We start from the raw sequence: 13,576 nt of genomic DNA, 5'->3' as shown, positions 1-13,576 counted from the left end.
AAAATGCTGTTTCATAATCGATATAATATGTTTTTCTGGATATGATAAAAATACTTGTAAATTAGAAAATGCTTTATCATAAATACCTTTAATTTAGACAGAAACAAGAACTTATTCACTTGAGAATTATACATATATCAGCGGCGGCCGGCGGCGCGTGACATTCAATTACATCCAACTAGGGATTCTATGGAATCAAAGGATCATGTTACGCCATCTGTAAAATCAATCTTGCACGATATCCCAGAGTTATCGCGAAAGTGATATAGCAGTAATTCTCAAATATGGCTTTAAATATGCGGTGAGTTTATAATTATTCTCAGCTTTTTAATCTTTATATGATGAAGGATTTATCACAGGCATACAGAAATCATCTATTCGTGTCGTTTACAATTGCCATAGTAATTTCGCTGAGTTTTTTAAGTCTGATCTCGTGGATTCCGGTCGTTGGTTGATATCGTCTACGTGTCTCTTTGCCCGCAATATCTTATTTACGATATAAATCCTTTTTTTCAATGCATTTATCATGCCGGGTCCGCTATGGATCTAATCTAATCTGTCGTTCAAATGAATATGATATTGTTACTTATTTGCGATGGAAGTTCACAGTTTTACATCATTACTGCTACTGTAATCTGTTGCGCGGCCGTGTTTCCGGCAGTATTTCATCTCAAATTGTTGTACAGTCTAATATAAAATAGTACATACAATGTAATACTCGCCGATAAACATAATTTATTTTTACCATAATATCTATGATTTATGTAAAATACATTGTCTTATATCTTAGTAAGTATTTAATTTATTTTGTGTTTTAAAACTTTCAGGTTAACTCCATTTTTGATATTACTATATTCTCTATTTCTTGTCGATGCAGTTAATAGAGATAACTTCAAAAGATGCGATCAAAACAGTTTCTGCCGGTAAGAATTAGCCATTTTTGCAAATATTGTCATTTTAGAAACAGATATAAACTTTGTTTTCTTATAGACGGTGCAGGAAAGTAGAACCTGGAAAAACACCATATCAGCTTTTACCAGATACACTTATACAGAATGAATCTATGATTACTATAGATCTATTTAATAAAGATACAGGTGTCTCCTATGTGGTACAATTTACCTCATTGAAAGAGAGCACGTTTAGATTACACATTAATGAAAAAAACCCATTGCATCCCAGATACGAAAATGAATATGCTCTTCAAGATCAGCCACAAAAAACAAAATTGGATTCTGTGGAAAAAACGACTGAAAGTATAACTATAATAAAGGGCGAAAACAAAGCTATTTTACATGTTAATCCGTTTAAAATTAATCTATACTCCCAAGGTGTTTTAACAATATCAGCAAATGCTCGTGGTCTTATGAGATTTGAGCATTTACGTACCAAACCAGTAAGGTATTTATTGTTAGAGGACAATTATTACACTGAAAGCTTTTATGTAGAATTATATAGTGATAAACTATATATATGTATATTGTTTTATTCTGTTACAGACCAGAACAAGGTGAAAATGCTGAAGGTACAGAAATAAATAATACCACATATCCTGGTGATAGTGCAGATAGTGATCCTGGTGCTTGGGAAGAAAACTTCAAGGAACATCGTGATGCAAAACCATATGGTCCCGAAGCTGTTGCCATGGATTTCAGCTTTCCTGGATCGGAGCATGCTTACGGTGTACCAGAACATGCTGATTCGCTAGCGTTACAATCAACTAAATCTACCGATCCATATAGACTGTACAATCTAGATGTATTTGAATATGAAACAAACGAACGTATGGCTTTATATGGTGCCATCCCTGTTCTTTATGCTCATGGGTAAAGAATTTATTAAATACATAACTTCTAAGAGATTCATGAAAATACATTTATACAAAATTTATTTGCATTAATATATTTCAGAAAGGAAAGATCATCAGGTATTTTTTGGCATAATACAGCAGAAACTTGGATCGATATTTTATCAAGTGCAGACAACAATGTTGTAGAAAGTATTGTTAATTTTGTATCTGGATCTACTAAGAAATCCCAGGTAGATGCTCATTTCATGTCAGAATCTGGAGTGATTGATGTATTCTTCATGCTGGGTCCAAAACCACTTGATGTTTTTAAACAATACATTGTCCTGACTGGCACAGCTCCTTTACCACAGGTATATGAAATAAATAAATTATTAAAATGAAAATCTTTTTAAGCTATATTGTAAAACAAATATTTATCAATCAAAACTTACAGTTTCTCTTAAAACTTGTTTTAGATGTTTACTCTTGGATATCATCAATCCCGTTGGAATTACAATGATCAGGATGATGTTGCAACAATCGCTGAAAATTTTGATACACATGATTTGCCACTGGAAGCTATGTGGCTTGATATTGAATATACCGATAACAAAAAATATTTTACATGGGATTCACGTAAATTCCCAAATCCTCTTGAAATGGTACACAATCTTACTGCCAAAGGCAGAAAATTGATTGTTATTATCGATCCTCATATTAAACGCGACAATAATTACTTTTTACATAATGATGCAACCAGTTTGGGCTATTACATTAAAAACAGAGATGGAAAAGATTATGAGGGTTGGTGCTGGCCAGGATCCTCGTCATATTTGGACTTTTTCGATCCAAAAGTTATTGAATACTATGTTGGCTTGTATAATTTAGATAAATTTCATGGTACTACTAACGACGTTTATATTTGGAATGATATGAATGAACCAAGTGTGTTTAATGGACCTGAAATAACTGCGCCAAAGGATCTTATCCATCATGGAGACTGGGAACACAGAGATGTTCACAATATTAATGGACATATGTATATCCGTGCGACATATGAAGCTTTATTCCGTCGGTCGGGCGGGTCCTTAAGACCTTTTATTTTAACGAGATCCTTCTTTGCTGGATCGCAACGTTACGCAACAATGTGGACTGGCGACAACATGGCTGATTGGAATCACTTGCGCGTAAGTTATCCCATGTGTCTCTCAGTTGCTATATCTGGAATATCATTCTGCGGTGCCGATGTGGGAGGTTTCTTCAGAAATCCAGATTCCGAGCTGTTCATTAGATGGTATCAAGCCGCAGCATGGTTACCTTTCTTCCGTCAGCATTCTCATATCGAGACAAAGAGACGCGAGCCATGGACATTTAATGAAGAAACTACTCAAATAGTTCGTGAAGTGCTCAGATTGCGATACTCCTATTTGCCATTATGGTACACGCTTTTTAGAGAGCACGAAGTAAACGGTTTACCCGTTATACGTCCTCTATGGGCGCATTATCCATCGGAATCGGAAACATTTATTATCGATGATCAGTTGTTACTTGGCGATTCTCTACTCGTATGTCCAGTATTTCAATCTGGTGCCACTGAAGTAGCAGTTTATTTCCCAGGAGAAAACAAAGTAACTTGGTATGATATTGATACAATGCAACCCTATCAAAAGACCGGGTACATTAAAATACCAGTAACGATCCACAAGATCCCTGTATTCCAAAGAAGTGGTTCCATCGTTCCACGAAAAATGAGGATACGACGTAGTACAGTTGCTATGAAAAATGATCCATACACACTAATAGTAATCGCTGATAGTAATGGCAAAGCTAGCAATAATCTTTATATCGATGATGAAGCCAGTTTTGAATATCGTCATGGAAAGTATTTATATCTAAGAATAACGTTGGACAACAATAAAATAACTTCAACTTTAATAGATAAATTAGCTTCGTATGAGACACAAAGCTGGTTAGAAAGAATAGACGTAGTCAATCCGCCACAAGGAATTAAGTCTGCTCAATTGGAATCCCACAGTGAGTAATCAGATTGGAGTATGATAGTACAATTTTATAACAAATCTATATTAATAATATATATGTATATTATAATTTTTTATAGGTATGGGAAGAATAACTTTAGAAACTACATATAATCCACATAACAATGTATTAACAATACGTAAACCAGCTGTAAATATGGGGGAAGAATGGACTATTGAATTATTACATTAGGATTATATGATGGACTCATAATCAACTTTCAGTAATCTATATCATAATATCAATTTTCTATTACTATATATGTTTCAGTTATCTGTGATTTGGATAATTATATTTCCTAGAACAATAAAAATACGACTCAAGTATACTATAAGAATAATATAATTATTATTAATTAATAATTATTGCAAAATAATTATCTTTTTTTTTTTACAAACTTTTAATATTTGCTTGTAGCATTTACAACACATGTATAATCAAGCAGCACGATAACAGTTAGAAGATGTTTATATAGATGCTATTTTCTGTGTGCAATTTTATTTTCTACGATTTAATTAAAAATATAAAAAATAATATTTTAGAGGCTATTGTGGTAAAAAAAGTGTTATATTTCAAAAAAATTTAGTACATTTAATTTAGAAACATTATTACACACCACTTCTGAAACATATGTCAAAACCTCTTTGCCATAATCTCTGTTAAATATTTATCCAATGGATTATTAAATATAGGCTTTGAGTACACTACTTCATAAAATAAGCGACAAATTTAAATAAAAAGTAATTTTTATTTCGTTATATGCGTTCCGTCGGTGCATGTTTATGAGCTAAATATAGAAACACTATTGATGATAATGCCGATACCAAAAAAATTACATCAAACCACCTATGATAAAAATTAAATTGCAATTCTCCTAATACTTGCGTTATTATAATACGATATTCTGCTGGCATATTCATTCGCATAAGAAGCACAGAAGACACAAAATACATTCCCTGAAAAGAGAGAAAGTACACAACATTTTGAATATGAATAATCCAGAAAATCACGCATAATTTATAATTACAAATATATTATCCTTACCATTATTTGAGCAAGTATAAGTACAATAATATTTGATGACTTGCTGCTTGATATAGCATAGAAAAACTGAAACAAGTCAATAGTGAGCGCATTTTTACTAAGACTGATAATGATGCAATAGAAAATAAAGATTTACGTGTTCTTTAACATACATACATTACTTTACTTATATAATACAGTACTAAAAATGTTTATCATATATAACATGGAAACACACACATATATATTATTTTATAAAAATTTTAAAGATGAATAAACATGCATGGGACTGCTATAAGTTGTATGTATTTTATGTATGTACCTTTGTCAGAGTTAACAATAATCCACGTATGGATGTTACAACAATACAACCAACAAGATAAAAAGAAATGTGCTGCGACCAGAATGTGACATCGATATTGAAACCAATCCAATGGACCGCAATTTCGATTCCTCTAGTCACAGGATCTTTCTTGCCAACCCGATCAAATACTATATTGATCGTAGACTGTAAATATAATAATTATAAATTATTCGCCATAAAATTATTTAAATAAAAGTTATTAAATAAATGCACTTACAATAAATATTTTCCAAGTGCAGTATAAAGAGAAGAAATAACCCAGAAAATTAAAATATTTTCCTTGCCAAGTAGCAGCCCATTTTAAACGTTCTCTTGCATTTTGTATATCATGCGCTTCCAAAAATAATTGTCGTGATAACTCTTCTAAAGCAGTAACTTCGACTTGTAATTGTTTGATAACTATAAAACAATATGTATCGTCGTTAAGATACATAACATATTCATAATTTCTATGTAAAATTAAAGAGAATATGTACTTTCTTGGTTTCCTTTTGTACCACCCAATGGATTTAACATCCCCCATAATCGAGATCGAGTTTCAGTTTGTCCAACGGCTTCGCCTTTTTTAGCTAATGCTATTCTTTTTTTTTTCGCGATAATCATGTCCATAGTTTGTAGCAATCGTTTTTCTATAGACTGCACGTCCGCATAAGAAACCGGACGCATAAAATAAGCCATTGAAGTGTACGGATAATTTACAGCACCGAAACCCGAGAGAAGAGCCATTACTGTGACACCAATAACTCCTATTCGACTGACGCCTTGTTCTATGGACAGCAATCCTTTCTTGGGGCTTAATATGGGAAAAGGATCACCCACTTTCCAAAATAAGTAGAGATAGAAAAGATATATGATAATTGTCAGTGGCCGTATTAGATTCAGTCTCACTGTGTACAAATCAGAAACATTTATCAAATTTTATAAAACTAAATAGTAAGAATAAAAAGAAAACTGTTTACAACAACAATTATATACCAAATCTGATATTGCTGATGATAAAATATGCTATATAAAATGGTATCAGAACTATCACCATAAATAGAAGCATATAAAGGCCAGCGTTCCAATGAAAATATCTAGAACTGAAGAAAGCGCAATATATTATACTTTAAATAATAAAATGGGCTTTTATTTCTTACCTTGAGTCAAGTACCCCTGCTATTTCAAAAATAATTAATTCAAACATGGTGCATGACAATGAAAAGGTTGTCGAAAAAATTAGTTGCACTAGTCTATGATGAACTTCATAATCCCTGAATAATTTCTTCACAAAGAATACCCATCCTCCTAAGAAGAAAATTACCTGGAATATGAAAAATAATCAATAGAAATTATCTGTCATATAGAAAAGATTGTCTATGTATAAAATATATTTTTGTAAAAATAAATAGGAACATATAATTATATGGAAGAGATTCAATATTTTACTAAATAAACTGCAATATTTTATAATATGAAATTTATTATAATATTCTCAAATATATACATTTTATAATTTGGTTACAGTTTCATAAATATATCACATGCAAAAAAAAATCCATAGATATTAATACTCCACAAGGAATTACTGCCATAGTTTTAATATAGCAAAAAACTAAAATATAAAAAATATTGAAATTTATCGACATCAAATTTTACATTAAACTTTACATTAAACATTGTTAAAATAGCAAAATAAAGCATTTTCACACAATATTGTGAAATACACTTATAGAGCATCATACTCTTTTTATAACCTTAATCACAGTTCAGGAAGTATCGATAAAACTGATTTTCGTAGTGGAAACAAATTTCCACCTGTGTTATGAGAATCACGAAAGTGTCCTCGATGAAACCCATCTTTCGCTGTCACGATTTTCACTTCGCATCGCAAAGTTTGACCGGTTATGCTTAGTATATTTGACAGGATGACAGGACGCAGGCAATTTTAAACACGATAGCATAAAGATCTATCCGAATGAATTTGTACAGTCATACAATACTAACTATAAAGAAACTACGACCAATCACATATCTGATATTCAGGTTATAACAATATGGCATTCTTCATTTTAGGTTTGTGATTGGTTCGTCTACCTGTACATACATTTTCTATGGCTATGTTATTTCATCTAAATAGATCTTTAAGTTGCCACTTGTTTTACTGTGTGTTCTGATCAATGGTTCCGATACAGATTTTGCCAGCACTACGAAATTATACTTTTATAAATGACATATTGCCAGTTATTAAAACGGGAGGGAGCACACAAAAGCAATATGTCTGATATTAATCTTATATATTTTCTTTTGAATTCGATTTTTTGTATTATTTTGTTTAATTTTTTTGAGTATATTATAACACATCTAGTGTATATAGTTAAAAAAATAAATATGTTATCTGTTTTTTTGAGCTCATCATTATGCAATTCGCGAAAAATATTCTAGATTTATGATGAATATTGTTTTGATAATAAAAGTTGATATAAAATAAATAAAATATATAAAAATGTGTTGAAAAATTTGAATATATATCATAAATAAAAGCGACACATTTGAATATATTTCAATGTTTTTCTTGTAATACACAAATTTGCATATTCGCAAATTGCTAACAATAAATAAAAGCTGTATAGTTTGTGGAATGCGATTACTTGTACGTACAAATATACACACAACAAAAATGCATACACACGTAATTATCATTTGCAAGTTTTATCGCTCTTTGTATGTCATCGTGGTGGCCGCGTTATCTCGACGATAATTTATGATACTGCTTATTATCTGAAACTTTAATATTTTCTTCGCGTTAGTGAATCAAGCGAGTCTGGATACGAACGATCGCATTTGTACATACCATATGCATGTCCGTTTTTCTTTTCTGCGAAGATCGTGGCATTAAGTGCAAAGATACAATATGTGACTTTTATAAGTGAGTTGTGAAATTGATTAAGGAATATTGTATTTTGGAAATTTTAATTTCGTTGAAATTTTATTTTTGTCAAAAAGCATGTGGCTATATGATCTTATTTTGTGTATATCTGTGAGTCTATGACTTTCATAATATTGATATCTTAAATAGGAAAAAAATACACATCATTTTATTATTATATATATATATAATAATAATAATAAAATGTGTATTTATATATATATATATATATATATATATATATATATGTGTGTGTGTGTGTTGCTTTTTGCAACTTGTTTTTCATATTGCTTTTTTTCTAATTATATTATAAAGTCTGTAATCGCATTAATTGCAATATTTATGGAAAAAGCATATTATATTACATTTAAAAAATCATGTATAATCTTTTTGTTAGGTTACATTTTATTTAAAATTTTTATATCAAAAGATATTATATCCAGAAATATAGCTTTACTTAAAACTCAATGCGCAATTTAGATATATAATATAAAGGAAATAGATTATAATGAAGAGTATCTTGTATGTGTTGAGATAAAGAAATGACAATGGAAACTAAAAAGTAAATTCTAAAAAATCCGTTGATATGATGATATATATAATAAAATAGATATATTATAGATTTTCTTTTTAATGTCATTCTTGCATATACACAATTTACAGCTTAATAAAAAATTTTTAAAAAAGTTAATGCAGAATATAAAAATTAACATGGTATAATATAAAAAATAATGTTTGTCCAGAATCGATAAATTTGAGATCGTGTAACATTGAAAATATATAAGGAAAGGATATAAAAGATGCCAGGTACTTTGACATATCCGATCTATGCTGGCGTTGATTCACTCCCTCCTAGAAGACGCGCTTATATCTGCAATGCACAGCATCGTTCTGCATCACGTGTAACAGAAGTTAATGCGCAGCTTGATCGAGTTTCGTTATCAGGGCCTTCGGTAAGACATATTAACACATATGTGAAACTAAAAAAGTTTTAAAATCTTCAAAAAGTTTCTTATGTAGCGCATAATTTCTTTAGATAATATTTGGCATCAAAAGATTGTCAAAGTTTTGATACTGTAAGCAGTACCAAACGCGTTCTTCCAAACTATAAAAAAAAAATCATATTAAAAAAACAGAAAAAGTTTTGTGCAAATCTTGAAATTGTCTTAAATGACTTTCTACGTACTTGTAATAGTATGTACTAGTCATAAAATTTGCATATTGCATCAGAGAGAGAGAGAGAGAGAGAGAGAGATTGCAAATAGAAAGAAAGATTAGTTAAGTTTTATAATTTTATTTCAAAAACGCGTCTACATTATCTCCACTTAAATACATGATAAATTCTACAGTGCAAAAACATATGTGACGTATATCATATGTGTGTGATAAAATATATTTATAGATTTTCATTAAGATTTTTTTCTTAGTTTCTAGTGTCGTAATTCTTTGTATTATGATGCGATATGCGAGAACTATTATGCGAAAGCATATGAAAGGTTTCCTAATCCTTAACTAGTAAGCTGTAGAGTTGGTTTGATATTTAAAATATGTCTTGTCAAATTTGCAGAGGCTTGAAGCAGATGTTATATAAACCAATCGCAAACATATCTTTCATATGATTATTGCACAATTTTCATTGTTCTAATCACAATCTTCAAAATTAAGTCTTGTCATGATACTAACAAAATAAGATAACACAATAACGTAAGATAATGAATTTTTACAAAAATTGTTTATATCTGGCACGAAAATATTGAGTGAAATCGTATTTATCTAATATTAAACCAAAATATTTTATATATATTTCTATTATTATTAAAATATTTTTAAAACAATTTTTTATATTTTGTATTGGCAAATAAAATATTATTTTTTAATTTAATATGGAATATATATTTTTGCATCAGTTGCATATTAAATTACAATTAATTAATATTGGTTTATAGTACAAGATGTAATGTACACGAGAACGCAAAGAATTCATTTATGCCTTATCGTATTTTATATTTTTTCGAATTCTTTGCAAAATTTTCATATTTTACTATTTATCGCTTTGTCAATAAAGAATGTCTCGATTGGAAATGAAAGGGATTATAGCGGAAATTTAACGTAAGATAATAGTAATTTTCACGTAATTTTTGATATTTATTTAATCATGAAATATATGCAATCGGACAGATTCGCTGCTTTTTGAATATTTAAAAGGAAGAGCTAGCCATCTTTGTACCCGGAAGCGAATATGTCACATCCGTCTCGGTCGCGCAATAGTCGCGGAGAGGGGTTAACACACAAAATACATAGGTTTCTTGATGGCACATAAGAAACTGTGAGGCCTGTTAAATTGTATAAGAAGGAGCGGTCGCGGCGATTAGATACCAACCGCGAGCACACGCAACGTTAATGGCAGAGGAACATGTGTATGGTTACAATCCGACGGTCGGGGTCGATGGCGATTCCGTACGTAACTCTACTTTGACAGTTTGACAAGTACAGGTTGGGTTTTCTGGCTGATGAAGGCGCACCGAGAGTTACTTTTGCAGTTATTTATTTTCCTACGGTATTTCTTACGAAGAGCGGAGTTGTTCTCGTGATGTACATCGTGCATATTCATCAACGATGTATATCACGGAATGACGATGACAACAATCTGTCCATATCATATCGAAAAAGATTATCAATGTCAATTTTATATTACACTCATCTACAATGGAGCAGTATTTTACCTGCGTTCTTTGACACGTGTCCTTTGCACGGTTGAATCAATTTCATTATCTATTATTTCGATATATGTTAATATTTTTTTAATTCTATAATGGACAACATCAATTTTTTAAATAAATTTCTGCTATAATTGTCTGGAGACATCTTGTGCAATGTAATATGCAACATTTCAAGAAAAATCTTGTCTACCATTATGATAATGTCAGCCTGAAAGATATCCTCTGATAATTTGTAATATATTTGTACAATTAAAGCTTGTAATTTTATAATTTAGTGCTTTGAATAGCTATATATTGAAATATCTTCTGGAAAAAAATTGCAGATGCCAAATATGTTGTAACATATTTTTATTAATATTATAAAAAGTTTCTTGCATATTATTTTTATTATTGTCACATCTTGTTCATAATAAAGCACAGTTCTGGTGTATTTGATGATTTTTATTTATATTATAGGGAGATGACACGACGAGCAAGTTGAGATTAAAAGTAATTGCTGGGCATCATTTAGCTAAGAAAGATATTTTTGGTGCAAGTGATCCCTATGTACGCGTTGATTTGAATACGATAAACGGCGATCAGACAGTAGATTCTGCACTTACAAGAACTAAGAAGAAAACATTGAATCCTGTCTGGGAAGAAGAATTTATATTTAGAGTTAGTAAAATTTATGAAAAGCACAATATATAAATTCCTAAGATATTCTTGTATTATTTTTAATTTATATATATGCAACGTATTATTACATATAACATAACTTTTTTTTACTAGGTTAAACCAGTAGAACATAAATTGGTCTTACAAGTTTTTGATGAAAATAGATTGACAAGAGATGATTTTCTTGGTATGGTAGAATTAACATTGATTAATTTACCAAAGGAACAAGAAGGACGCGCTATTCCTGCTAGAAATTATGTACTTCGTCCACGTAGGTAAGTATTTTTAATAACTTTTCGCTTCAAGCTACATATATTCTTCAACAATTAATTTAATACATTATACATTTTGATCTAATTTACATTATTTATATTTAATCGCAATTTAAGTTAAAATTACATAAGTTCAAAATATGTTATAGTTGGTAATCAGCACAATTTAGCACAAGTACATAAATAACACTTAATAAAGCATAATAAAGCATAAAACAAATTATATTTTATTAATTACTTGAATTAATTAAAATTTTAATTTGCATTTTAATTTAGATTTATTATATAATTAAAAATATGCGATTTCTATATATATTACATTAATATTATTTCATTGAAATTTATTTGCTTTGTATTTTTTTATTTGCGAATGCAAAATGAATAACTTATGAGGATATGGCTAGTAATCATTCCAGTCAGCGGTCGCGAGTTAAGGGAACATTGGAACTGTATCATGCATACATTTCCGACTCATCTAGTATTGAAAATGACAATGGAGATGTGTCAGATTCGGGAGGATGGGAAATAGTACAGCCAGAAAATAACACTCCAGTAGAACAAGCTGCAGATGTATGTACCAATATATCTTTGTATTAAATTTGTTGCAGTAAATTGTATGCAATATCTCTTCTAAAAATAATATAATTTTTATGTAATTGAACATTTTTTAATTATTTAAAATACTTTTGTATGTATATAGATTACAATGGTTAATAGGCCATTACCACCAGGATGGGAAGAAAGACAGGATGCAAATGGTCGTACATATTATGTTAATCATATAGCGCGTTTTACACAATGGGAACGGCCAGAACCGTATGTAACAGTGTTTATTTGATATCATTTGATTTTTTTGAAATATTATGTCTAAACTTCGAAATATTGCCTTATTTTAAACAGAGATACAACAGCGACGAGTGGAATTGTTGAACAACGTAATTTGGATACAGCGGCTACTGAATTTCAACGACGATTTCACATTAGTGCTGATGAAGAAGGGAGACATAGAAATTCGGTAGTAAATCAGGTAAGCTATATTTAAATATACAATACAATATTTTTACATTACGATTTTGTATCAAGATTCTAAGCTGCTATCTGTGCATAAACTTTCACAACATATACCTTCAATAAAAGATTAGAAAATAATATACATTAATTTTTTATATACATAGAAAATCATTATTAAAAAAAAAGAAAAAATAACTATAAAAGAATTATTCATTTAAATAATCATGCTCTCTTCCGAATAACATCTAGTTAAGACTACACTATATTGCTCCATTACATATATTATATTTATATTTTAGAAAATTTTCGAGTTTATTAGATTGTAAATTATATGTTTTTTTATATATTTCTATATAATTTTACATTTCTTCATACTTTTACTAACTGCGTAGTAAATAGTATATTCTCTGCTTTCAAATCTCCATGCTGACAAAGACATTATTCTTTTTTTGTATTGTATTCATATCTCATATAAGATACACATGTGTTCGTACGCACACACGCACAAAATATCTTAATATATGTATATTTAAATAATGTAAAATATTTATTGTCATTTGTAAATGTACTATATTTTATAAAATGCGTGCAAGCATAAGATGTTTCTTAAAAACGATTCAGTAGTGCATTTGTAAAGGAACGCAAACATTGCTGCTATTTGATAAATTAGATTTTTCATAAAATTATTTTTTATTTTGGTATATATATAAATATTTGATTATAATGTTGGTAAGAATTCTTAGATTTAACACTCATTTTAATATGCAGTACTCTGCGTTGATACCACTGCTT

General features: G+C 29.8%; 3 protein-coding genes across 8 annotated transcripts; 2 read left to right on the top strand and 1 right to left on the bottom strand.

The window, feature by feature from the left end:
- Window positions 1-221: 221 nt before the first annotated feature.
- Gcs2alpha (glucosidase 2 subunit alpha) lies at window positions 222-5,360 on the top strand. 2 transcript variants are annotated; one of them, XM_070307972.1, is made up of 7 exons: window positions 222-301; window positions 828-923; window positions 991-1,401; window positions 1,500-1,826; window positions 1,911-2,160; window positions 2,266-3,823; window positions 3,909-5,360. In XM_070307972.1, exons 1-7 carry the CDS (start codon window positions 285-287, stop codon window positions 4,019-4,021), a joined length of 2,772 nt encoding a protein of 923 aa, XP_070164073.1. In that variant the 5' UTR covers window positions 222-284; the 3' UTR covers window positions 4,022-5,360. The 2 variants fall into 2 exon arrangements, with proteins under 2 accessions (XP_070164073.1, XP_070164074.1); XM_070307973.1 differs by lacking the exon at window positions 222-301 and adding an exon at window positions 610-711.
- Gphr (golgi pH regulator) lies at window positions 4,363-7,160 on the bottom strand. Of its 3 annotated transcripts, none has more exons than XM_070307975.1 (8): window positions 6,953-7,160; window positions 6,356-6,519; window positions 6,192-6,298; window positions 5,693-6,103; window positions 5,434-5,615; window positions 5,175-5,360; window positions 4,874-4,939; window positions 4,363-4,785 (listed from the first exon to the last, which is right to left on the bottom strand). In XM_070307975.1, the coding sequence occupies exons 2-8, from the start codon at window positions 6,400-6,402 to the stop codon at window positions 4,585-4,587; spliced, it is 1,200 nt and encodes a 399-aa protein (XP_070164076.1). In that variant the 5' UTR covers window positions 6,403-6,519; window positions 6,953-7,160; the 3' UTR covers window positions 4,363-4,584. The 3 variants fall into 3 exon arrangements, with proteins under 3 accessions (XP_070164076.1, XP_070164075.1, XP_070164077.1); XM_070307974.1 differs by having other exon boundaries at window positions 7,014-7,160; XM_070307976.1 differs by lacking the exon at window positions 6,356-6,519.
- Window positions 7,161-8,013: 853 nt separating this feature from the next.
- Window positions 8,014-12,875, top strand: Nedd4 (E3 ubiquitin-protein ligase Nedd4). Of its 3 annotated transcripts, none has more exons than XM_070308074.1 (7): window positions 8,014-8,124; window positions 8,868-9,077; window positions 11,301-11,501; window positions 11,616-11,776; window positions 12,190-12,343; window positions 12,474-12,589; window positions 12,674-12,875. In XM_070308074.1, exons 2-7 carry the CDS (start codon window positions 8,925-8,927, stop codon window positions 12,813-12,815), a joined length of 927 nt encoding a protein of 308 aa, XP_070164175.1. In that variant the 5' UTR covers window positions 8,014-8,124; window positions 8,868-8,924; the 3' UTR covers window positions 12,816-12,875. The 3 variants fall into 3 exon arrangements, with proteins under 3 accessions (XP_070164175.1, XP_070164174.1, XP_070164176.1); XM_070308073.1 differs by having other exon boundaries at window positions 12,178-12,343; window positions 12,674-12,871; XM_070308075.1 differs by lacking the exons at window positions 8,014-8,124; window positions 8,868-9,077 and adding an exon at window positions 10,379-10,581 and having other exon boundaries at window positions 12,178-12,343; window positions 12,674-12,868.
- The last annotated feature ends 701 nt before the right edge of the window (window positions 12,876-13,576 follow it).

The sequence above is a fragment of the Polyergus mexicanus genome, unplaced genomic scaffold, assembly GCF_030449975.1.
Source record: "Polyergus mexicanus isolate NDT 795.1 unplaced genomic scaffold, iyPolMexi1.0 SCAF_15, whole genome shotgun sequence".
Classification (NCBI taxonomy): domain Eukaryota; kingdom Metazoa; phylum Arthropoda; class Insecta; order Hymenoptera; family Formicidae; genus Polyergus; species Polyergus mexicanus.
The sequence above is the reverse complement of the archived record's forward strand: the minus strand, read 5'-3'. Positions and strand labels throughout refer to the sequence as shown.

Coding starts and splice junctions, on each gene's coding strand:
- Gphr (XM_070307974.1), bottom strand. CDS start 7,055: ATGGGTTTCATCGAGGACACTTTCGTGATTCTCATAACACAG. Junction 6,520..7,013: donor TCGTGATTCTCATAACACAG/GTGGAAATTTGT, acceptor TTCATATTCCAG/GTAATTTTCTTCTTAGGAGG. Junction 4,940..5,174: donor TATTGTTAACTCTGACAAAG/GTACATACATAA, acceptor GACTTGTTTCAG/TTTTTCTATGCTATATCAAG.
- Nedd4 (XM_070308073.1), top strand. CDS start 8,925: ATGCCAGGTACTTTGACATATCCGATCTATGCTGGCGTTGATTCACTC. Junction 9,078..11,300: donor TTTCGTTATCAGGGCCTTCG/GTAAGACATATT, acceptor TTTATATTATAG/GGAGATGACACGACGAGCAA. Junction 11,502..11,615: donor AAGAAGAATTTATATTTAGA/GTTAGTAAAATT, acceptor TTTTTTTACTAG/GTTAAACCAGTAGAACATAA.
- Gcs2alpha (XM_070307972.1), top strand. Junction 924..990: donor GATCAAAACAGTTTCTGCCG/GTAAGAATTAGC, acceptor GTTTTCTTATAG/ACGGTGCAGGAAAGTAGAAC. Junction 1,402..1,499: donor TTACGTACCAAACCAGTAAG/GTATTTATTGTT, acceptor ATTCTGTTACAG/ACCAGAACAAGGTGAAAATG.